The sequence below is a fragment of the Canis lupus genome, chromosome 18 (genome assembly GCF_048164855.1).
Source record: "Canis lupus baileyi chromosome 18, mCanLup2.hap1, whole genome shotgun sequence".
Taxonomy (NCBI): Eukaryota; Metazoa; Chordata; class Mammalia; order Carnivora; family Canidae; genus Canis; species Canis lupus.
The window spans coordinates 23,798,809-23,824,777 of record NC_132855.1 but is presented as its reverse complement, the minus strand read 5'-3'; the positions used below and the strand labels follow the sequence as shown (position 1 = coordinate 23,824,777).

The 25,969-nt window shown below is 39.6% G+C and overlaps 1 protein-coding gene across 11 annotated transcripts in view; it reads left to right on the top strand.

The window, feature by feature from the left end:
- CCDC126 (coiled-coil domain containing 126) overlaps positions 1-25,969 on the top strand; it is a 105,989-nt gene that overhangs the window by 52,105 nt on the left and 27,915 nt on the right. For 6 of the 11 annotated variants that reach the window (XM_072783774.1, XM_072783771.1, XM_072783770.1 and 3 more), the window contains one exon: positions 23,107-23,484. In XM_072783774.1, the coding sequence (XP_072639875.1) occupies positions 23,247-23,484 (238 nt within the window). In that variant the 5' untranslated portion in view covers positions 23,107-23,246. Of the gene's footprint in view, positions 1-1,704; positions 1,793-7,513; positions 7,758-21,269; positions 21,352-23,106; positions 23,485-25,969 lie in introns of those variants that run through there. The other 5 variants (XM_072783768.1, XM_072783767.1, XM_072783769.1 and 2 more) reach the window with 3 other exon arrangements.

Sequence of the window (25,969 nt, the reverse complement as noted above, 5' to 3'; positions counted from 1 at the left end):
TGAGCTGAAGGCAGATGCTTAACTGACTAAACCACCCAGGCACCTCTGATTCTATACATTACTCAGTGTTCATCATGATGAGTGATCATCATCTATTTCGCCCATCACCTATTTCACCTCATCACCTATTTCACCCATCCCGCCAACCACTTCCCCTCTGGTAACCATCAGTTTGTTCTCTGTAGTTAGGAGTCTGTTTCTTTGTTTGTCTCTTTTTTCCTTTGTTTAGTTTCTTAATTCCACTTATGAGTGAAAACATATGGTATTTGTCTTTCTCTGACTTATTTTGCTTAGCATTAATATTCTCCAGCTCTATCCATGTTGTTGCAAATGGCATTCTTTTTTATGACTGAGTAATATTCCAGGGTGTGTATGTGTGTGTGCGTGCATGTGTACCATATTTTCTTTATCCATTCATCCATCAGTGAACACTTGGGCTGCTTCCATAATTTGGCTATTGTAAATAATGCTACAATAAACATGGAGGGGACATATATCCTTTCAAATTCGTGTTTTTTGTAAATACCCAGTAGTATGATTGCTGGATCATGGGGTAGTTCTGTTTTTAACGTTTTTGAGGTAACTCCACACTATTTTCCAGAGTGGCTATATCAGTTTGCATTCCCACCAACAGTGCAAGAGGGTTCCTTTTTCTCTGCATTCTCACCAACACTTGTTTCTTGTGTTTTGATTTTAGCCATCTGACAGGTGATATCTCATTGTGGTTTTTTTTTTTTTTTAATTTTTTTTTTAATTTTATTTATTTATGATAGTCACATAGAGAGAGAGAGAGAGAGAGAGGCAGAGACATAGGCAGAGGGAGAAGCAGGCTCCATGCACCGGGAGCCTGACGTGGGATTCGATCCGGGGTCTCCAGGATCGCGCCCTGGGCCAAAGGCAGGCGCCAAACCGCTGCGCCACCCAGGGATCCCTCATTGTGGTTTTGATTTGCATTTCCCTGATGATGAGTGATGTTGAGCATCTTTTCATGTGTCTGTTGGCCATGTTTTCTTATATTTTTGATTAGGAGCTTTCCTGTAGTTAGCAGGGTCCTCTCACATTCCCAAACCCCAAAGAAGAAAGGCAGATAAGGGTGTTCCCTCCCCTGGCATGGAGACTTCCCCAGATAAAACCTTTGGAACACTATGTGGAAAAATAACACTGTCCATGAAGGGTCAGCCAAATCACCAGAACATCATGATGTAGGAGGTACAAAGATTCCATTAACTTGAATGTGCCCCTCAAAACCCAGTGGAAGATGCTTCTAGTTTTAGGCCATACCAGCAGTGGTGTCTTTCAGGGAGGCTGTATTCATTTCTCATCTGTGTTTCCTTCCTCCTATTCATACTCTAAGGAAAGAGCCACATCTCCCTATAGGTTTAGTCCAGAGTTCTTATGGCCTCACCAAATCTGAGCAATATTTCAGGCTGAGCTGTGTCCTCCTCTGTTTCACTAATAAGAGTAGAAATAGGTCCTCCAATTCCAATTCTTTCTCTCAGTTGGGTTTCTAACTCTTTTATTGTGGGACAGTATGGTTAACTTCTGGAAAGGCTATATTTTTAGTAGCATAATATTAGTAGCCTTATCTTTTAGGACTAGACTACCTTCTTTACTATTACGTTGCTAACAAGGCACTTTGCCTATCTGAGACTTCAACTCTGATTACATTTATTTGAACAACTGATTACAATCTTTTGTTTGTAGGTCTCGCTTTGATAGGTGAAAGTGAGTTTGGTAATACATCTCACTCCATCTAAGAAAATGGTTTCTAAGTTGCAAAGTGCTATAAAAGGTAATGATTATTATTATAACCTCCCAAACCTTCCAAATTAATTTACTTTTTGTCCACCAAGATGTGGGATAGAACAGAGGTGATAAGAAATCTAAAAATAGCATTGAATTAATCTCTTGGTCAAGGAAATCTCTATCAGAGTCAAACAGCATTTATTAAATATAAATGATGTCCAGAGATCTGTATATGAGGTCCGCAGAAAGATTCATTCATTCACCATGAATTTACTGAGTGCCTACTACTGGTGTCTGGTAACAGTGGATAATAATCTATCTTTTTATTTATTTTTATTAATCTAACATAGGAGATTGATTTAACATACCTAAACATTACATAACAAGAAAGAGTCTCATAGACAAATACATAACTATCTCCTCTTAGAACTTTGCAAAGTAAGTAAAAGTTCCTTAATTTGGCATTTAAGTTCTACCAAATTCTTGCTCTGTCCTACTTTTTTCTTTTCTTTCCCCACATATCTCCTTCGCAATATTATCCAATAGAAATATAATGCAAGCCACATATGCAATTTTATTTTTTCTTATAGTCTTATTTGAAAAGTAAAAGATAACAAGTGAATTAGTTTGAATAATGCATTTTATTTAACTGCATATACGGAAAATATTACCATGCTAACAGATAATCAATATTTTAAGACTATTAGAGATATTTTACATTTTTTGTACTAAGTCTTCAAAATTTGGTGTATAGATTATACTTACAGCTCATTTCAATTCAGACCAGGCACACTGCAAATTCTGAAAAGCCACATGAGCTTACTATATTGGATAGCTCAGGTAATCCAGATTACCCTGTTTTATACACATGACCTATATTGTCTCTTTTCTTTTATGCCTGGCTATCATGCAGACTATTAGATAGCATGAAATGGAGAAAACTTTCTATGTAGCAGGTACAGTCCATTGTGGCTGCTTGTATATTTACCTTCTCCTCCCTACCTCCTACCATAAGGGACCATCTCATGATTTTACTTGCCTCCATATCTTTAATACTTTAACGTGATCACAGTGATAACAAACAACATTTCCTGAGGGCTTGTCTTGTGCTAAGCACTATGCAACCTGCTTTACACATGTTAATTCATTTTCTCATTTTAATTTTCATAACATTCTTTGATGTACCATTACTATTACCATTTTACAGATGGTGAAACTGAAGCTTAGAAAGGTTAAGGAGCTTGCCCAGGATCAGACAGTTGTAGGCTCTAGAATTGAAAAAATGCAATCTGACTTCAGACTTATGCTCTTTTATTTTTAAATCGGGAAACATGATACATACATGGAAAAATGTATAAATTATGCAAATAAATGTATAGTCTAATTATTATAAAGCTCATAACAGTGTAATCCCTATGCATATCAAGAAACAGAAGATTTGAGGGGGCCTGGGTGGCTCAGTTGATTGTGTCCAACTCTTGATCTTGGCTCAGGTCAGGTACTCAGGGTTGTGAAATTGAGCCCCATCCCCGGCTTCCCTTGGGTGTAGATCCTGCTTAAATTTTTCTCTCTCTCTTCCTTTGTGTCCCACCCCCCACTAAAATAAAAAAATAATTATAATAGAAAAAAGAAATAGAAGATTTGTAGAATTCCAATCCATTGCTTCTTCCCAGTCTCCATAGAGTTCCTTCTTAGAGGTAGCCATTAACCTATTTCCTTACTCTTCTTCACAGTTTTAACACCTAGTAAGCATTCTTTTTTTTTTTTTTTTTTAAGATTTATTTATTCATTTGAGAGCCTGAGAGAGACAGAGAGCATACAAGTAGGGGGAGGGGCAGAGGGAGAGAAGCAGACTCCCTGCTGAGTGCAGAGCCCAGCAGGAACCTGAGATCATGAGCCCGGCTGAAATCAAGAGTCAGATGTTCAACCTACTGAGCCACTCAGGCTCAGGCACTCCTTAAGTATGCACTTTATTCATATTTTTTAACTATAAAAATGGAATAATACACTGTATATTTTATTGTGAGCGGTTCCTTTTTTTTTAACATTATATATACGTATATCTCTTTTCGAAAGATTTATTTTTAAGTAAACTCTACACCCAACTTGGGGCTTGAACTCACAACCCTGAGATCAAGAGTCACACATGCTCTACCAAGGGAGCCAACCAGGCATCCCTTAACAAGTATGCTAGGGATACTACCTGGCTGGCTCCCTTGGTAGAGCATGTGTGACTCTTGATCTCAGGGTTGTGAGTTCAAGCCCCAAGTTGGGTGTAGAGTTTACTTAAAAAAAAAAAAAAAAAAAAAAAAAAAAAAAATATATATATATATATATATATATATATATATATATATATATATATACTTGTTAAAGATTTTATTTATTTGACAGTGAGAAAGAGAGCACAAGCAGGGGGAGAGGGAGAAGCAGGCTCCCCACTGAGCAGAGAGCCCAACTCAGGGCTTGATCCAGGACTCTGGGATCATGGTCATGAGGAGAAGGCAGGCATTTAACCTACTGAGCCACCCAGGTGCTCCCTTAACATTATATTTTTAAGATTCATATATATCGTTGCATATAGTTTGTTCATTTCCTGCTATATTCCATAATACAACTATGCCATAATTTATTTAGCCATTGTTATTGGTAGAGGACATTGGATTGTTTATCATTTTTAGCTGGAACAATAGTACTGCTATTAACATTCTTTGACATACATCCTAGTGCCCATAGCATGACTTTCCTTTTTTTTTTAAATATTTTATTTATTTATTCATCAGAATGAGAGAAAGAGATTGAGAGAGAGAGAGAGAGAGAGAGAGGCAGAGACACAGGCAGACGGAGAAACAGGCTCCATGCTGGGAGCCTGACGTGGGACTCGATCTCAGGTCTCCAGGATCACACCCTGGGCTGAAGGCAGCACTAAACCACTGAGCCACTCAGGTTGCCCTAGCATGACTTCTAAGAGTATATACGTGAAAGTGACATCCTGGCTCACATATGGGCCTGTGTTCAACTTTAGTAGATAGGGCCAGTAGATTTTTCCAAACAGGACTATTAATTTACTCTCCCCATAGTGAAGTGAAAATTCCCATTGCTCTACTCCTGGTTGACACCTTGTCGTTTTCCATCTTTTTCATTTTAGCCACTGGGTGGTATAGTATTCTCTTAATGTGGCTTCAATTTCCCTGTGTTCATAGAAAGTTGACACTTTTTCACATGTTTACTGATTATTTGGATTTATTTCTTAGTAATGTGCCTGTTCAAATCTTTTTCTTATGATTGTAGTTCTTTACATGTTCTGGATGCAAGACACTTCTTGGTTATAGGTGCTATACATTTTTTTTCAGTTTTATTGAGCTATAATTGACATTCAGCTCTGTATAAATTTAAGATGTATACTATAATGCTGTAAGTTTCTTATTAGACTCTAAAGCTTGCTTTTTGACTCCTTAATGGTGTCATTTGATGAAACTGAGTCTTAAATATTAATGTAGTCCAATTGATCAGTTTATCTGTTATAGCTAGGATTTTTTGGATTAGTTTAAAAAGTCTGTCCTCCAGTCTTTTTTTTTTTTTTTTTAAAGTAAATTCTATCCCCCATGTGGGGCACAAGATCAAGAGTCTCATGTTCTATGGACTGAACCAGGCAGGCAGTCCAACAAGTCTATCCCCTACTCTCACGATCATGAATATATGCTTCTATTTTATCTTCTAAAAGCTTTATTGTTTTGCCATTCAAATTTATGTCTATTATCCACCCGGAATTGCTTTTTGTGTGTGCTGCAAAGGGCCCAATTTCATTTTTCCCCTTCCAAATGAGAATATATTTCTCCTAGCGCCAATTATTGAAAACAATTTTTTAGGTTTTGCTATGCATCACCACCATGACAACATAAATTCTATGTATGGGTGAGACTTTCTGGGGTCTTTATTCTGTCCACTAGTAACTCTGTCTATTCGTGATCCAGTATCACAATGTTTTAGTTACTATGGCTTTATTTATTTATTTATTTTAATTAATTAATTTATTTATTTACGATGGTCACACAGAGAGAGGGAGAGGTAGAGACACAGGCAGAGGGAGAATCAGGCTCCATGCACCGGAAGCCCCACGTGGGACTCGATCCCGGGTCTCCAGGATCGTGCCCTGGGCCAAAGGCAGGCACTAAACCGCTGCACCACCCAGGGATCCCTACTATGGCTTTATGATAAAACTTACTATCTGGTAGCACAAGCCTTCCTCTTCCTCTTTTTCCTTTTACTTTCTTCGCTTCCTAGGAATGCTTACCTCTGCTCTTCCATAAAATTGTCTAATTGGCTTAAGTTTCACACATACAAACCCCAAAACACCTATCAAGTTTTATCTGGAACTGGATTATATCTACAGAAAATTTGGGGAGACTTGACCTCATTCAGTGTTGAAACTCCTATGAACATATCTCTTGTTTAGGTCTTCTTCAATGTTTGTTTGACTCCATGACCATCATGGGGCTTTGAACTCATGACCCTGAGATCAAGAGTTGCATGTTAGAGCAGCTGAGCCAGGCAGGCACTTTTTCTTCAATGGCCTTTTTTTTTTTTTTTTTTAAGAGAATGCCCAGGCATGCAAGTTTTAGGCAAGGTAGGAAGGCCCCCCTGAAGGTGAGGGAGAGAATCTTAAGCAGACTCCATGCCCAGTGGAATTTAATCCCACCACCCAGAGATCACCACTGGAGCTGAAATCAAGAGTTGGCTGCTCAACTGCCTGAGCAGTCACCCCTTCAATGTTTTTTAATTACTTCATGTAGGTCTTGCCCTTTGGTTTATTCCTAGGTGCATAGTATTTAATTTGAAACTATTTTAAGTGGTATCTTTAACAAAATTCTTTTCTCCTAGAATATCAAAGTACGTATTGATTTTTTAAAATGTGATTTTATTTTTTTAAAGATTTTATTTATTCATGAGACACACAGAGAAGCAGAGATATATGCAGAGGGAGAAGCAGGCTCCATGCAGGGAGCCCAATGTGGGACTCGATCCCAGGACCAGAGGATCACTTGGGGAGCAGAGAGTAGACTCTCAACCACTGAGCCACTCAGGGGCCCTAAATGTGATTTTTTAAAATTAACTTGTTTAACTCTTATTAATTATAACAATTCATTTGTAGATTCTTTTAGATTTGCCACATTCATAATAATGACATCGATGATCTATGAAAAATAATTTGTTTTTTAATCGTTAGTCCTTTTGTTTTCCTTGCCTCACTCCACTGACCAAGGGCATTGGGGGCAATAGCAGACATTCTTGTCTGCAGCACACTTTTACTTTATCTTTTTTAAAGATTTTATTTATTTACTCATGAGAGACACACAGAGATAGAGAGAGGCAGAGGGAGAAACAGGCTCCACCCCGGGCTGCAGGCGGCGCTAAACCGCTGAGCCACGCGGGCTGCCCTGCAGCACACTTATAATCACTATTAAGTCCCTTTGCCTGCGGCTCACAACCTTGGAATTGTTAGTCGCCTGCTGGAGGGTCAGGAGTAGGACGCCCACACGCTCCTTTCAGCTACTGCAGGATGTTGAGACCGAGCGCCAGCCTCGGGTCAATTCATTTTCCAATCCAGTGGCAGCCGGCAGCTTCCTGTGGTTGCTACGCAACGGCGTCGCCCGGCCCCAGCAGTAGGAGCTGTCGGGCTTAGAAGCACGTGCCGCCTCTTCCGCATTCCTGGACTACATCCCCCATAATGCCGCGCGCCGCGACCGGCTGGTCTCCGAAGTGGGGGAAGGGCCAGGACGGGCCGGGAGGCGGAGCGGAAGCGGACTGCGAGGGACGAGAAGAGTAGAATCTCCACGAGCTGGGAACCACCTCGTCCGTGATTCTCCGTCTTTGGCCTTTCTCCCTCCCGACCTGGAGGCTGCTCCGCTGGCGCGGGACGCCACTGACGCCCGCTGATCGACTTTCGCTACGCCGCCCCGGCTCGGGAGCCCGTTGGCGGCGGCGACAGTGACAAGAAGCCCGCGGGCAAGGTAATGGGGAGGGGGCGAGAGGGAAACGGGGCGGGGGGGGGGGAGGCGACTGTGCCCGCCCGCCCGCTCGCCCGCCCGCCCGCCCGCCCGCTCGCTCGCCCTCCGCGCGCCTCTCCGGTATTCCCCTCAGGCCCGGCGGCCGCCCTGCCTCCGCGGGGTCCCGCCCGTGCCCCCCGCCCCACCGGGCCGCTGCCCCCAGGTGTCCGCGGAGAGCCGGCTCGGGATGGGCCGGTCGCCCGCGGCGGCGGAGCAGCCTCTTTGTGTCCCTGCCCCTCCGGGTGTGACCGCCGTGGCCCCGTGGGCCCCGGGGCGGAGAACCGAGCGGGGCGGGCTCAGCCCGGTGGCCGCGGGCGCGGGGGAGCGAGCTCCCGGCGCAGGGATGGATGGAGCGCCCGCGCGGAGCCGCGCTCACTTGTTCTGCTCTTGACAGCTCAGCCCTGTTCCACTTTGAGGGAGAAAGTCAAACGCCCCCCTCCCTCACCCCACTCCCCCCCCCCCCCCCCCTTCAAACTCCGCTCCCGGGTGCCTGGTAAAGATGAACTTAAACTGCTCGTCGACTGTGACTTAAGACTCTGGAAAGCGGCACTGAGAGTGGCTCAGGCAGCCTGGGTTCCCATCCTGGGCGACTCACTCACTGCCTGGCTTCGTGACCTTGGTTCATTAAAAGGCTCTGAGCCGGGGGTTTTCTCGTCCATCAGAGGGAGATAACAGTACACACCTTTAAGTCGTTGGAATAATAATAATAATAAAAATTAATGTGCCAACAACGCCATTAATTCCTTTGATGAAATAATATCCTTCGAGTATTACTTTCCTTAGTTATGCTGAAGTGGCCTCTTCTGGATTTATGAGTTTTGTGCTTTTCTTTGCTTAATGATTAGCGCGATTAGGTTGTGTGTTCTTCCCCTCGTACCTTGTTCAACCTTAAACCTAAGGAAGGAATTCCTTTAAAATACGCTCTCTTCTTAATTTCCAACGGCTTTAAGATGGCTGAGAATGTTCTTAGGAAACTGATGACTCCGCTTTTCGGAGGATCAGCTCTGGAGATACAAGGACTTTATACACCGTCCTCCCCCCCCCCCCCCCCCCCCCCCCGCCCCAGCCGTGCCCTTTGGGAGAATCTTTAGAGGAGCTTAAGTGTTTGTTTTAGCAGAGTAAGCATCTAGGTGTTCTGCAGTTCCTGATGTAGGGCTTCGCCATCTTTTACCTTATGTCAACTTTCCCCCCCCCCCCACCGGTCTCTACACTTTCTCACTGGTTAGTAATTTTGCCCCTGTGGGATTTTTGTTTGCCAGTGATAGTTTTGTTCCCAGAACAAGTTGAGTGAATGCAATAAAATTTAGGAGGAATGATTTGAAACAGTTCACATTAGTTCCTCTGTAGTTTTGATTCTTGCGCTGTTCTCTCCTGATATTCACTGACCTTGGTGATGAGTTTTTCTTTAAGGACATTCTTATGGCCCCTAGGTGATTTTTTTTTTTTTCATTGAAAATGTCTGTTTTGTAGTATTTTAGGGTCAATCACTATCGTGTACTATGTGAAATAACATGTCCCAAGTAACGCTGTTTTTAAATGTACGCTTACAGTGGGAGAAAAGCCAGTAGGGCCTGATGAATTTTCTATGTCCTGTCTTCAGTGACTGATGCATTTAAGAAAATTTTAAGAAGAAAAGATGAAGTCGGATGAATGTGTTTCATGAGGATCATAGAGAGCAAGAAAATAAATAAGGGGAAAACCTATTTAAACTGTGGGAGATGACAGGTGCATATAAAGATTTTTGATTCTCTTAAAACTATGTAGCAGAAATTCTCATTTTGAAAAAAAAAAAAGTTTCCTTGTTGGTGTTAGGGCTGTACAGGACAGGGTAATGGACTGTGGAAATAGGAGCCCTTGGTTTTTGTCTTAGATCTCGGTCACTGTCTGTACCCTAATGTTCCTTTGTGTCCTTCTTTTCCTCATGCCTAACCTAGTGAATTGATCTGATCCCAAGGACTCTTCCAGTTCAGACTTTCAATGATGAAGTTTTTTTGGATGTTCCTTTTTAACATGGAACAAATGGATATAAGCCTTTTTATTCATTTATTTGTGTCTCAGGGTTTTTTTCTTTCCACCTGGAGGAAGGGCACACACAACTAGGAACTAGAAAGCTGCCACAAACTAGAATCTACTGATGGGTTCATTCCTCTTTTACGAATTGTACATGTTTTTTCTACATTCTTTTTTTTTTTTTTTTTTTAAGATTTTATTTATTCATGAGAGAGAGAGAGAGAGACAGGCAGAGGGAGAAGCAGGCTCCGTGCAGAGGGAGCCCGACGTGGGACTCCATGATCACACCCTGGGCGGAAGGCAGGCGCTAAACCGCTGAGCCACCCAGGGATTCCCCCTGTTTTTTCTACATTCTTGACATGCTTAGTTCTCTTTCTCTCTACTGTGTATCCCTTTTATTTTGCTCATAGCCTCTGTTTACCTATTGTGCCCGTTTCTTCGTAATTCTAGTTTGTCAGTCCCCTAATCCAAACTTCATTCTTTTTGTGAATTCTTTCCCTTTTGCTTCAATTCACAACATCCTGGTGTTCTTAGGGGCTCTTTTCTTCCCAAGACCTCGGGCAGAGGTGCCAGGTGCTAATCAGCTATGGAAGGGGAGGTGGGCTCATGGGGCACAAAACGTGATTGGCTGAGGCATTAGGCAGGTGACTGAGATAACTGGTACAACACAGTATATTTTAGGTTAAATATTTCTGTGGCATAGTGATTGAATAGTTTCCCTTTTGCCCTAAAATTTTCTTTTCTTAACCCTGAATTACTTTACCCATTTTCTTACATCTTTGTACTCTCTAGAGCTATTAACTTCTCTCTTTTCTCCCAAGTATACCATCTAAAGATGATCTGATATCTCAATATATGTTTCTGTATCTTAGCTGGAATTTTAGTGTAGTTTCTCTCAAGGCAGTTCACATTTTAAATCTTAGACCTAATTAGGAGAGAATGGCTGTATCTGTTATTTTTTTCCCCCTAGATATTAACTTTGGGCAATATTGTGTAGAAAAAATATTTTAAAAATGGGCCTTTCTCCCTGAAATTACATTCCGAGGTCAAGTCTGTGGAGGACTTATTTCTGAATTTTTTTTGTAGAGAACTGTCTGAACCTCTGAGCTCTGGTGAACATACTGTGGGTTTTTTTTGTACAGAATATCTGCTTCTCTAACTGTAAATTCCTTGGGAGACTATTAGGCTCTGATCTCCTGTAGGACCTTTGGCTGCGTGAGAGCTTCTCTCCTTGCTAGTTGCTGCTTTTGCTGTTACAGCTACTGTAGTATATGTGCCACCAAAGCGAGCACACTGTTTAATAGCTACTTTAACTATAGTCATGAACAAGCACAGGAAGCAGCACTGAAAAATGCAAAAACAGGATTTGAAGGGAAAATTTTTTTTAGATAGATTACTATCTATTATTAATATTTTTCATGTTGCTAATTGCAATGTTTGCATTAAAAGAAAAACCCAAGTATTTCAAGACAGGCAGTGTGGTATAAAGTGTTTTTAAAGTTTTTGACTGCAACCCATAGCAAGAGATATTTTTATGTCAAGACTCCATAGATAACACAAGTGTGTTTGTGTGCACGCATGTGTCTGTGTAAGAAAAAAAATATAGGTATATAACTGAAAGAAAACTGACATAAAACAAAATCTGTAGTGTGTACAGTCTACTTTGATAGTTTCTATTTTACCTTTTTTTTTTTTTAAGTGCCATTTGCAGACTGTTAGGTTGATTTTTGTTCTTTGCTTTAGAAAAACACAGGAGTCCTGTGCTGAAAGTTTGGATGCCCAATTTCCCCCCATTTGTTTGCCACCAGGTAGTCATTAATCCTCTTTGTCCTTCACTCTCCTTTTCTTTAAAATGAGGGTGAACCTCTGCCTTGACTATAGTAATAATGTTGAACTAAACTATTTGTCTTCACATTCCTGGCTAGGGAGAAACCACTGAAAAATAGCTTAAATACCTAGTTGTTTGCATGTTAGCTATTTGTTAAGTGGCATTAAAGAACTACCTAGATTTTATCCGATACCCCATCTTACCACATTACCTTCTTCGTATTATTAGAAAACGTTAATAGGAAAATATTTATATATTTTTCTGTGCAAGGATCACCATATCAGATTATTACTATTCCTGTATATTACTGAACAGTGAACTGCCATTCTCATAAGAAAAGGGAACACAAAACTTTTTGCTTGTGGATTTCCTTCTGTTCACTTTGGACGATTTCTCCAAACCAGGCCATTCCATGCTGGGGATTGGGATCCCCTCCCATTTCCATTTATTTGTACTAAGAAGACCTAGGAATAAGGAATTTACTGCCTGCTCCCAAGATTCTGGTCAGAAAAGAATTCTAAAGGTTTTAGTTGGAGAGAAATTGGAACCAGACTTTATTTCCTCTTCTTTCTCAGATCAGACCTCCTTAGAGGGCCTTCCTTGACCTGATATTTCACGTAGACTCCTCAGATATCCTCATGTCACCCTGTTTAGTTTCTACATAGCAGTTTATGACAAGTTGAAATGAGCTTGTTTCTGTGTTTGCTTGATTATTGTCCCACTCTGGCTGAAACATAATTGTCATTAAGAAAAAGAATCCTGTCTTGTTTTCACCTTTCACATCTCTAGTTTCTGGCACATAGTAGGTACTGCAATAAATATTGTGAATGAATAAGTGAGCAAATGAATGAATAAACTGAGTTCTTTTATGCTTTAAATGAAACTTCATATAGTAAAGGTTGTTCCTGAGCCTAGGCCTTTATGTAGCCCTCCCCTACCCCCAAATTCTTTTTTCTGGAAATATGTTTTTTCTTATCAGTGCCTGCTGATCATTGTGAAGATGTCTTCATCTAGAAGATCTTGTATTTATCTTTGCTTTACTTCATATTTTTGTGTTGTTTTTTTTATTATGTAAAAAAAGCTAAGCTAAGTTTTTAAGATTTCTTAAAAACTTATTGTAGCAACTGTGTAATACTTTGATTTATGATAATAAAGTGTATTTGAAATTTTAATGTGCCTACTTGATAATTTAATCAATAGTCCAAGCATATATTTTCAGAATTTTAAGATCATAGCTCTAAACTGCTATTACTGTTTTCTGGTTATGTTCTTTTTTCCTTTTTTTTGGATTTTATTTATGTATTTGAGAGAGAGTGAGAGATAGGTTGGGGGGAGGGGCAAGGGAGAAGCAGACTCCCTGCTGAGTAGTGGGGGAAGGGGGAGGATGGAGGGCTGGATTCCAAGACATGCCCTACCTCCTCCCCTAGCCTTAGATGCTTAACTAAATAAGCCACCCAGGCACCCTCTGGTTATGTTCTTTTAAAGCAAAAGAGAATAAGCTTCATTTAATATTATAGTTAATCCAGTATTTATAAACCTAGCCTTCCTAGTGGAGGTAAAGAAAGTAGTATGGTATAGAGAAAAACCTAAATAGTGAGTCAGGATCTGTCTTCTAGATCTATATAGTTTCTGCCATTAACTGTCTCATTTTAGTCAAGATACCCGGGTTTTATTACATTTGATATGTCAGGGGATTGGATTAGATATCTTCTTAGGTTCATCAAGCCCCAAAATGGATGATTAAAGATACTTTAATTTTATCTCGAAATTTCCATCTCTCTGCCTCTTTACCTTCCCCCACCCCAAAACATTGCTGGGAAGTCATTGTTGCTTGGGAGAAGGTGGGGTTAGACTCAGGGAGTGTGCTTAAAGTAAACTATAAATATCCTTACTGATTGCCCACAGAGCTCTGTGGGAGTTGTGGCAGTAGTGTAGGGGAGGTTACTCTTGCCCTTAGGAACATGGGATTGAGGAGACAGGGCTCATGACTGGATGAGAAGATGATGTGTGAAATCAGCTCATATAAAGTAATGTGCTGTAAGAGAGAATGAGTGTGGACTAGGGTAAGGTGATGAGGTTTTGTAATCCTTCTGGCTAAGGTAACATTTAAACAGATACTCTAGTCTCATTTTAGGCTATTTGGAAGATGGACTCTTCTCATCAACAGTATGCCATTATATCATCTTTTAGGACTGGATAATTCTTCAGTGACTAGTACCAATGAAATATTTCATGTTTTCTGCAAATTCTGAGAAACTTATTCAGACCTTGCTGATAGCTATTAACTAACTGAATAAGAGAATGTAAGGAAACATTCTTCATAAATAAAAATAATATAAATGTAAGATGTTATTACTATCATATAAGGCAGTGAGAAGGCTGGCTTGACTGGGGAGATATTTTTGTGACTGATGGGAAATAAATTTGCCTTTGGGGACTGGATTATTGGAGGGCCATGAGAGCTAATCAGAGGAGTTTTATTTGGGTCTAATAAAACATCTGTGTTAACTCAGATTATCAAGAATTACTGGCATTGCTGCAGTAGTGCCTGACACTAATAATAAAGATGAGTGTATATTGAATAGTGTGAGGTGTCATTTATCTTTACCAGTATTAGGTAGCTACTTTTGTCCCCATTATATAAATGAGGACATCGGGGTCTAGGGAGATAAAATAACTTGCTCAAGGTTTTAAAGATAGAATATGTAATTTCGTATGGAGTACCTTGAGGCTGGAGGTGGGGCAGGAGTGGGAGTGCTTCTTCTTTTTGAAGAGGCAACATTTGAGCTAAATAATACTAAAAAATGAAAAGGAACTAGGTACAGGGAGAACACCCCAGGCAGGTGAATAGCAGTGGTATATAGATCCTGAGGTCAGAAAGAATTTGGTTTGTCTTGCCTAGTGTGGCTGTAGCACAGTGAGCAAGGTGGAAGTGGTGTGAGATTAGGACAAGAGATAAGGGCCAAAGTCAGGTTTTGCAGGGCCTTGTGGCCTGATGAAGACTTTTCATTTTATTTTAAGTGCAGTGGGAAACTGTTGAAGGGTTTTTTTTTTTCTTTTAAAGACTTATTTATTTATTCATGAGAGACACAGAGACACAGAGACACAAGCAGAGAGAGAAGCAGGCTCCACGCAGGGAGCCCGATGTGGGACTCGATCCCAGGACTCCAGGATCACGCCCTGAGTCGAAGGCAGGCACTAAACTGCTGAGCCACTCAGGGATCCCCTGTTGAAAGGTTTTTAAGCAGGAGAGTGATATATGACTTTGTGTGTGGTAAAAAATACAAACATAAAATGTACCAATTTAACCATATTTAAGTGTGTAGTTCAGTGGCATTAAGTATGTTCACATTCTTGTACAACCATCACTATTACACATCTCCAGAACTTTTTCATCATCCCAGGGTAAAACTCTGTACCCTAAACTTTATTTTTTTTATTTTTATTTTTTTAAAGATTTATTTATTTATTCATTCAGAGAGAGAGAGAGAGAGAGAGAGACACAGGCAGAGACACAGGCAGAGACACAGGCAGAGGGAGAAGCGGGCTCCATGCAGGGAGTCCGACGTGGGACTCGATCCTGGGTCTCCAGGATCACGCCCTGGGCTGCAGGCGGCGCTAAATCGCTTCGCCATCGGGGCTGCCCTGTACCCTAAATTTTAAACGATAGCTCTCTTCTCCGATTCTCACCCCTAGCCCCTGGTAACTACCATTCTACTCTCTGTTTCTATGTATCTAACTGTTAAGTACCTATATTAAGTGGAATCATACAATATTTGTCTTTCTGTGTCTGATTTATTAACTTATTATGATATATATACACGCACATACACATATATTTAAAGTAGGCTCCATGACCTACATGGGGCTTGAACTCATGACCCCGAGATTAAGAGTTACATGCTCCACCGATTGAGCCAGCCAGGCACCCCTTAATATTGATATCTTTAAAAGTTAATGTTGTAGCTTGTATCAGAGTTTTATTCTCATTTAAAACTGAATAATATTCCATTGTATGTATATACTGCATTTTATCTGTTCATTTTTTGGATACTTGGGTTGTTTCTACCTTTTGGCTATTGTTGAATGATGCTGCAGTGAATATATAGGTGCACAAATACCTCTGAGGCCTTGCTTTCAATTCTTTTTTGATTATACCTAGAAGTGGAATTGTGAGATCTTGGTAATTTTGTGTTTAATTTTTTGAGGACATACTGTTTCCCATAATGGCTGCACCATTTCTCATTCCTGTCAGCAGTCCACAAGAGTTTGAATTTCTCCACATCTACCATACACTTGTTTTTTTGTTTTGTTTTGTTTTTTTGATAAATGTTATAGAGGAAAGAAAAATTTTTTTATCCTCTACCTTTTTAGGTTCAATACCTGGGGCTTTGCAAATTAAACTGCCAAAAGCCAGATTAACTGGGGGAAAAGGTTTATTTCATATGCAAATGAGGGGCATTACAGAAAATGAAATGAAAACTAAAGAAGCAGGTAGGCATGAGAACTTATATGTCATTTAGACAAAGAGCCGTAAATTGTGAAGATCTGATAAGACAAAAGAAAAGGAGTTTTAGCTTCTAGAGGCAGTAAATTGTGAGAAGGTAATTTATGGAGGAAACTAATGGAAGGTAAGGGTTGTTTAAAATGTGTTTGTACGGATTTGTCTGAACATCAACTCCCTGTCTACCATGATGAGAATGTTGTCCCCTCCCTCCCTCCCTCCCTCCCTCCCTTCCTTCCTTCCTTCCTTCCTTTCTCTCTCTCTCTCTCTCTCTCTCTCTTTCTTTCTTAAAGATTTTATTTATTTATTCGTGAGTGACACAGAGAGAGAGGCAGAGACACAGGCAGAGGGAGAAGCAGCCTCTTGGCCAGGAGCCCGATGTGAGACTCAATCCCAGAACCTGGGATCATGACTTGAGTCAAAGGCAGACACACAACCACTGAGCCACCTAGGTGCCCCAGTTGTCATCTTTCTTTCTTTCTTTCCCTCTTTCTTTCTTTCTTTCTTTCTTTCTTTCTTTCTTTCTTTCTTTCTTTCTTTCTTTCTTCTTTCTTTCTTCTTTCTTTCTTTCTTCTTTCTTTCTTTCTTCCTTTCTTCCTTTTTTCTTTCTTCCTTTTTTCTTTCTTCTTTCTTTCTTTCTTTCTTTCTTTCTTTCTTTCTTTCTTTCTTCTTTCTCTTTCTTCTTCTTTTTTTTTTTTAAGATTTTTATTTAGTTATTCATGAGAGACACAGAGAGAGTCAGAGACACACACAGGCAGAGGAAGCGGCAGGCTCCATGCAGGGAGCCTGATGTGGGATTCAATCCTGGGACTCCAGGGTTATGCCCTGGGCCGAAGGCAAGCAGTAAACCGCTGAGCCACCCAGGGATCCGGGATCCCCAGTTGTCACCTTTCTTTTTTTCTTTTAATTTTATTTATTTATTTATTTTTTAGTTGTCACTTTTTTTTTTTTTTTTTTAGTTATCACCTTTCTGATGGGAAATTCATATCTTGGTTTTAGGTGGAAATGGGGAGAGCAAGGCAAGGAATGCTTCCTGCGTCTACTGTTTCTTAGCTATCTTCAGTTCCAAATAATCCTTAAACCACAGTGGGATACATACTTTGGGGTGGTATACTCTGATGCCTTTTCTATCATCCTAATAATGGGTATGAAGTGGTATCTCATTGTGGCTTTAGTTTGTATTTCCCTAATGACTAGTAATTTGTACATCTTTCAATGTGCTTGTTGTTCATTTACATATCTCCTCTGAGAACCATTGGAATTGTGACTATTGAAATTGTGACTTGTATTTATTTATTTATTTAAATTTTATTTATTTATTCATGGTAGACAGAGAGAGAGAGAGAGAGAGAGAGAGAGAGGCAGACACAGGCAGAGGGAGAAGCAGGCTCCATGCAGGGAGCCCGACATGGGACTCGATCCTGGGTCTCCAGGATCACGCCCTGGGCCAAAGGCAGGCGCCAAACCGCTGAGCCACCCAGGGATCCGTTTTATTTATTTTAAAAAATATTTTATTTATTTATTTGAGAGAGAGAGATAGAGAGAGAGATAGCAACAGAGAGCACAAGCAGGGAGGAGACAGAGAAGCAGGCTCCTCGCTCTTCAGGGAGCCCAACTCGGGGGCTCCATCCCCGGACCCTGGGATCATGACCTGAGCTGTAGGCAGATGCTTAAGTGACTGAGCCACCAGACACCCCTGTGACTTGTTTTTATTTTTATTTTTAAAATTATTTTATTAGAGTTCAATTTGCCAACATTTAACATAACACCCAGTGTTCATCCCGCCAAGTGCCCCCTTCAGTGCCCATCACCAAGTCACCCCAACCCCCCTGCCCACCTCCCTTTCCACTACCCCTTGTTTGTTTCCCAGAGTTAGGTGTCTCTCATGTTTTGTGTGGCTTGTTTTTAAAAGAATATTTTGTCTGCTCTGAGGACAGTGGCTTGAAGTGGGGTTGGAGAGAAATCTGGGAAACCACTTGAAACAGCTGCAGGAATCCAATTGGAGATGATGATACTTGGACCACACTCCATTGCCTCTTCAGAAGATCTAGTGCTCTATAGATAACTTCATCTTAAGTGTGTCTCCTCTCCTTCATTCTTCTGTTTTGGGCCATATACATTAATATCATTTGTAATTTCTGCCATTGCATGAGAGCTTTCCCCTGGGAATCCTAAATATATTTAGGAGTCTGGGGCAACTGTGTGGCTCAGTCATTTAAGCAGGGAGCTGGCTTCTCCCTCTCTCTCTGCCACTCTCCCTGCTTGTGCGTGCGCTCTCTCTGTCAAATAAATAAATCGTTAAAAATGTATATATTTAAGAGTGTATCTTAGGTCAAAGTAACGATGATGAAGGTATCGATGATTTGATTTTGGCCTTTAAAAACTACTTGGGCCAAATTTGAAGTTTGACTTTTTAGTCAGTAATAGACAGTTAATATGGTGGTCTAGAAATTGGGATTAAAAGTTTTCAGATTGTACACTATTTTGGTCGAGCAAGGACTCTAATAAATACTGTGCTCGATTGTAGCCATAAGCCATGGGCGACAATGCAGATCTTTTAGGTCTAGTTGTTATTTCCCTTGTGATGACCTAGGTGGCCTTCCAGGAGCTTGGACCAGTAAGATCTTTTAGGTCTAGTTGTTATTTCCCTTGTGATGACCTAGGTGGCCTTCCAGGAGCTTGAACCAGTACTTGAAACTGAAGGAAAAAATGGGGAAGTTCAGAGTACAAGTTCCTCTCTCACTTGCAGCTTTGAATGTTGCACAGAAAGGAGATATTAAACCCTCCCTTTTTTTTTCTTTTTCTTTTGTAGAGATTGAGTCTAAGAATAATTTCTCTTTAAAAATACTAAAATAACTTGCCTTTAGTTGCTAAACAATTAAAATCTTGTCTGCCTTTTTCTTTCTATGTGGCATAACAAAATATCTTTCAGGGAACACAACAATATATTCATATTGATCGCAGGGACTAAAGTGATTCCAGAAGAAATTGTTTTCACTCTCCTTCTACTTCTGTCTAGTAAATGTAGGGCTTAGCTTACTTACCCTGGCAGGAATGACTTGGGTTATGGCAAAGATACTGTTTTTTCCTGCTCCTTTTTCCTTCCCTTTAGGGTCATTATAGGTAGGTCCAGGTAAGAAGCCTCTGTCACTCCTGATGCACTGACTTGTACCATTGAATTTAGTGGTCCTACCAGTAACTCTCATTGCTGCGTCATGAAGAAATTTGAGATTTGGCGAGGGGTTCCCATTTTTTGCTGCACATTAAAATAACCTAGGGTGCATTTTAAAAGTATTTATTTATTTATTTATTTATTTATTTATTTATTTATTTATTTATTTATTTATTTATTTATGTGAGAGAGAGAGAGTGAGCATGAGAGAGCGGGAGAGGGAGAAGCATGCTCCCCATTGAATAGGAAGCCCACGTGGGGCTCTGGGGTCATGACCTGAGCCACCCAGGGGCCCCTAACTTAGGGCTCTTAAAAACAAAACAAAACAAAACAAAACAAAACAAAACAAAACAAAAGCATAACAAGATGGATTCCTGGCTCCCTCTCCCTAGACATGCTAATTTAATTGGTATGGGGTATGACCTGGCATGGGGATTAAAAAAAAAAAAAAACTCTTCAGGTGAGTTTAATGTGAAGCATTCTGAGAAGATGCCAAAGGCATGTTTATATCCTTTTGGGAATCTTAGTCACCTCTGCTGGTCTTGCTTGGAATTACTTGTGGAAATGAACCTTTATAATAGTTTTCAGACCCTCTTGGATTGCTTCAGAGAACCCTCATGGGCCTTTGAACTGCTCAGCCCTTTGTCAGGTATTAGCTGCTGGCTCCAGGCCATCTTTTTAACTTGGAGAAGGCTCCAGGGTGCCTTTTCTCCTTAGTAGCTCACTTTATTCCTTGGTGTCCTTTTATAGTTCCCTAGTATAGAGAGGGATAATGGCTCCCAACTTCTCACTTCTTTGCTATTCTCAAAAACAAACCCTTTTCCTGTTAAACGCTTAATTTCTTGGGGTACCTGGGTGGCTCAGTCAGTTAAACATCTGACTCTTGATTTTGAGTCAAGGCTATGAAGACCTTTGTTTTTTTTTTTTTTTTTTTTTTTTAAGATTTTATTTATTTATTTGAGAGAGAGAGGGTGGAGGGAGAAGCAGGCTCCAAGCAGAGCAGGGAGCCCAACATGGGGCTTGATCCCAGTACCCTGGTATGGTGACCTGAGCTGAGGGCAGACATTTAACCAACTGAGCCACGTGGGCACCTCTATGAAAACCTTTCATGTAGGCCTCTTTTCTGAATTTAATAGTCAGCTAGTATATAGTTAATATAGAGCAATAAGGGGCTCGTTACTTATTTTTAGGCCTCCCACCCTGAGAAACACTCCCTGTCTCAACTCACCTCCCTTCCTGGATCTCTTGTTCTCTGTCTAAAGCCATTACAGTCTGGGGGTTGTCATTTGGAGTTTTGTAAAACCTATGAATTCTAGTAGGGCTGGGTTTAAGGACCTTTTCTAAAGAAATAGGCAGACCCTGAATGGAGTTATAGATTCCGAGCTTGTGGGCTTGTAGCTCTTGCCAGAGTTCAGGCAAGTGAGGTCCATGGCCTAGGTAAAACTCTTAGGCAGGTTTTTCCAGGTTTTGAGGTCATTGCAAATAGTGAATGAAATAGCTGTTGTGAAGTATTTCCTTCATTTGATAAGAACTCAGTAGTTGTTTATGGCTATAGTTTCTGCTGTTTCTGTTTTTTTGCTATTGCTACAGAAGAGGAGCAGAGGTTCAGGGTTTGAGCTTTGAATCCTATCTCTACCACTATCCAGTTGTATGACCTTGGACAAATTAACTTCTTTGCCTCAGTTTTTTTCACTTGTTGAGTGAAAACACTATTAATGTGGGAGTTGTGAAGATTTAATGAGTTAATTCATATAAGGAGCTTAAGCCAGAATCTGGTGCGAAGTAAGTGATTGTAGTAAGGCTGTTATTTAACTAAAGTACTCTCTTTGCCTCTGGTTTTGGCCTTGAATATATATAGTGACCTAAAACTTTCCAGGCCATGATTTTAACCTTTATTTGCCAAAATACCTAGGAGTCTGTGTTCTTAATGTCACTATTCTGGTTTTGTTGTCATGCCAGCTATAGAACTCTGTTGTGACAGCTTCAGGGCAGATACCCCGTTGGTCCATCTACTGGGTGCTAGGTCAGATCATGTAGCACACAGGTCAGACTTGAAAAGACATAGGAGCCAGTAAAGTATTTCTAAAGGAAAAATATATTTAATATACTTATGCAAAATAACTCTTTTAAAATTTTCTTGGGCTTCCAGACTTCCATTTTCTGAACTCAAAATATCTGTAGAAAAAATACTAGGTTATGTTTACTTGACTTTGTTAAGTAAAGTTCAGTAATACAGTATTGATATTAATAGTAGTATTTCAATAACATCATTCATTGTATGGTAACTAAAGAAATAAGTAGAAGTAGAAGAAAAATTGAAAAGGCAGTTAATTCTTATTTTTTAATATAGTTATTACTTTATTATAGTAATTAATATATTCCGTTAGTGTAGTGAGGATGGGCGCACTTCAACAAGAGTAGATGGGTGTTCTTCAAACCTCTGAGACCCAGAATTTATTACTAGTATATCAGGGACTGGATGGCAGGGTAGGTGGAAGAAAGAGAGGGACTTTTCTAAACTGGACAAGTGAATTGCCAGGGTAGAAGATCCCCTGCTTACACATATCTCAACACATCTAGAGAAGTTTCATTACAAAATTTTGTATTTTGATTTTTCACGTAAGATATTAAAAGATACTCTTTATTTTTTGTTTAAAAAAAGATTTAAAAGCACCTGTGCTATAAAGCAGAATTTTAGACCATGGAACCCTAGTTTCTCTCTTGCTTAGCTTATATGTCAGCTCAGTAAACATCTGTTAAAAGTGATTAAATGCTCTGCACAGTTAGCCTTTATTCATTTCTGGTCTTATCCTCAAACTAGATTTTACTAGTTTGGCTATGTGATTATACCCTATTAAGCAGATTAAAATCAGTATATCTTTAATTTGCTCATACTGCAGGAAGTTAAAAAAATTTTAAGGATTATTTTTATTAAGCTATGAAATGCAATTTTTGACTCTGGATGTATTTCTACATAAAGAATTTAACTCCATTGGGTATAATTGAAGAGTTTTCTTTGCTGGACACTTTAGTGATCCATATACATTACTGTCTAGGTCTTTCTAGATTTCATGATTGTCATCACCTTTATCTTTTTTTTTAAGTATAATCTTTCAATTTTTCTTTAAATTATAAAAGTACATTCTGGTATCATTTAAAATTTAGAATTGCAGATTTGGAAATACAGGGAAATTTTTTGAACTGTTTTAGCACTTCTCATTATGTCTGGCATAAATTTAGAAGTATAAGCTTAGAGACTGTAACTTCTCATTTTAGGTTGGATGCTCGAGATGATCTTGTTGCCATTAGTAATATTATCTAGTGACATTTCCAAATATTGTCACACTTAATTATATTGTGGGATTTTGATTTCCCAGACTATTTCACCTTTCCTCATATTCTAACTTTCACTTTGGTATCTCCTTTTTTTTTTTTAAAGGAAGAGGAGGAAGAGGAATAGGTTTTAGACATTTAGGTTGGAAACCTGTATTTGAATAGACTCCTATAAATCTTATTACAAATAAGATTTAGTTACAAATGACAAGTCATTCAAAGAGTTTTGTGACCACGGTCACACTTCAATTCATTGGCGTTTATGTCTAGTTTAAATTGTTGAAGAGCAATGTAAATGAAACTAATAAAAGACCTAGAAGCTTGCATAGTGCTGGAGAGCAAGTTGTCAAAGAAGATCATACAGTTTCAAATCACAATGATTTATAGAATATCTTCTTAAGTTTGTCATTGTCCTGTTACTAGTATAGGTTAGGACTAATTACCTTTTCTCTCCTCAATTTTACAGAGTTAATTGAGAGTTGGAGCAAACTTGCTGAAGATGAAGAATATACAATATTAGAGAAGGAGATTTTTTTTTCAAAAGTCTTGATTGACGGCATACATCTAGTCATCGTTCTTCAGTTGAGTGTGTTTGCTTCATCAGAAATGATTTTTACAATCTCAAGAAAAACCATGTCCCAGAAATTGAGTTTACTGTTGCTTGTATTCGGACTCATTTGGGGATTGATGTTACTGCACTATACTTTTCAACAACCAAGACATCAAAGCAGTGTCAAGTTACGTGAACAAATACTAGACTTGAGCAAAAGATATGTTAAAGCTCTAGCAGAGGAAAATAAGAACACAGTGGATGCTGAGAATGGTGCTTCTATGGCAGGATATGGTAAGATAACCATAGAATCTTCCTGATTTTCTCCTCATCAACCTACCCCATTTAAAGATAGTTATGGAAGGAAATCTAGTTCGTTACTTCATGCATAGGTCTTTCCAAAGCAAATTTTTCTTGACTTTTTATTATGAAAAGTTTAAAATGTATGGAAAAATAGAAACTATGATAAATACCCATATATCTGTTGCCTAGATTTAACAATTATTAACATGTTACAAAATTTGTTTTGTCTAATTTTTAAAGACCAGTTAAATAGTAGAAATTGTGACATTTCACTGCTAGATATTTCCATATGTATCTCTCAAAAAATGACCTTTTAGTACGCAATTATAAAGGCATTATAATAATAGCTAGTTCAGGGGTGCCTGGGTGGCTCAGTTGGTTAAGTGCTTGCCTTTGGCTCAGGTCGTGATCCTAGGGTCCTGGGATCAAGCCCCGAATCAAGCTCCTTGCTCAGCAGGGAGCTTGCTTCTCCAACTCTCCCTCTTCCTGCCACTCTCCCTACTTATGCTCTCTTTCTGTCAAATAAACAAATAAAATCTTAAAAAAACCTAGCTGTTATTTACGTTTTTCCAATTGTGCCAATATAGACCAGCAATTATATAACATTTATCAGTTCTTAAGAAGCAACATTTACCTGTATCAACATTTAGTTGATTTGTTTCTTAAACATTGTTTAGTTGCCATTCTCCCCTTCACATCATGAGTTCCTGCTGTGTTTTTTCCTGCTGTGTATTTTTTGTATTTTGGGGTTTTTTTTTTAAAGATTTTATTTATTTATTTGAGAGAGAGAGAATGCGTGCATGAGTAAGGGTAAGGGTTAAAGGAAGAGGGAGAAACAGACTCCCTGCTGAGCAGGGAGCCCCACACAGGGCTTGATCCCAGGACCCTGAGCCAAAGGCAGATGCTTAACTGACTGAGCCACCCAGGAGCCCCTTCCTGCTGTGTTTTAAGGTCTCTATGCATGTTATGAAGTTCTTTCTTGCCTTCAAGACTTAAAAAAAAAAAAAAAAAAGAGAGAGAGACAAGAGAACACTTTGTATATGAGTGTGTGGGCATTTTCTCTATTTCAGTGTTTTGGTTTTTTTTTTTTTTTTTTTTTTTTTGTTATACATGTACGTATTTAAAGACTCAAAATGTGTTGAGTCTGGTAATTTAAAAGGGTAGTTCTTCCCATCCCCAACAGTCCTTAAATTTCCCATTCCTTAGAGCCAGTCATTTAAAATTATTTAATTTGACTTATTTATATCTCTAAATAACATGCTATATGAGCTGCTTCTTGATTTTTCAAATATTTCCCCACTGTGCAGGGTGAGGGTTCAGCTTTTTTTTTTTTTTTTTTAAAGATTTTGTTTATTTATTCATAGAGACAGAGAGAGAGAGAGAGAGAGGCAGAGACACAGGCAGAGGGAGAAGCAGGCATCATACAGAGAGCCTGACGTGGGACTCGATCCAGGGTCTCCAGGATCATGCCCTGGGCTGCAGGCGGCGCTAAACTGCTGCGCCACTGGGGCTGCCCAGCTTTTTTTTTTTTTTTTTTTTAATCCAAAATTGTATCCCACCCACCTGAGGCTGCTTTCACACACACGTCGTTCTAGTCCTGCCATCTTCCCATAATAATTTTGTTAGAACAATATTCAGTATTTGCATTGTTAGTATTAATTATGTTCATTACTGAGCCATGTAATACATTATTACTTTTCTTTTCATGTATAACTTTATTTTCCCCTCTAGAATTAGTAAGTACTGATTTTTGTTTCTTTGCCTAGTTTTCTACCCTAACTTCCCACAGTTCAGTCTTCTCCCAGTATATTCAGACACATTAGCTATTTCATCACATTCTTTATCTTGAAATCTTTCCTAGAGCCTTCTGTTCTGTTCTTGTTTGGACTATTTCTTCTCTAGGCTTGTGGAGATGAATTATTCCGGGATCTTACTCCACAATCATCCTGGACCTACCTCCCTTTACCTTTCTTGTTTTTGGATCTCCTATTCCCTAGAATCCTGTGGCTTCTTCTTTATTAGTGACTCCCACATTTTAGAGGTACAGATCCTTGTAGTTTCCTCAGAAAGGTATAAAGGAAGTCAAAGTTTTGATTCCTTGTATATCTGAAAAGATCTTTTTATCCTTCTATCTTCATGCTTAATTGAAAATTTGACCGAGTATAGAATCCTAGTTTGGAGATAGTTTCCCCTTGGATTTTTATTTTTTTTAAGATGTATTTATTTATTTATTTATTTATGATAGACATAGAGAGAGAGAGAGAGGCAGAGACACAGGAGGAGGGAGAAGCAGGCTCCATGCCGGGATCCCGACGCGGAACTCGATCCCCGGACTCCAGGATCGCGCCCTGGGCCCAAGGCAGGCGCTAAACTGCTGAGCCACCCAGGGATCCCCGCCCTTGGATTTTTAAAGGCTTTTTTCTTTTTTTTCCTCCTTAGCTTCTGGTGCTCTTTTTGAGACTCTAATGCTGTTCTG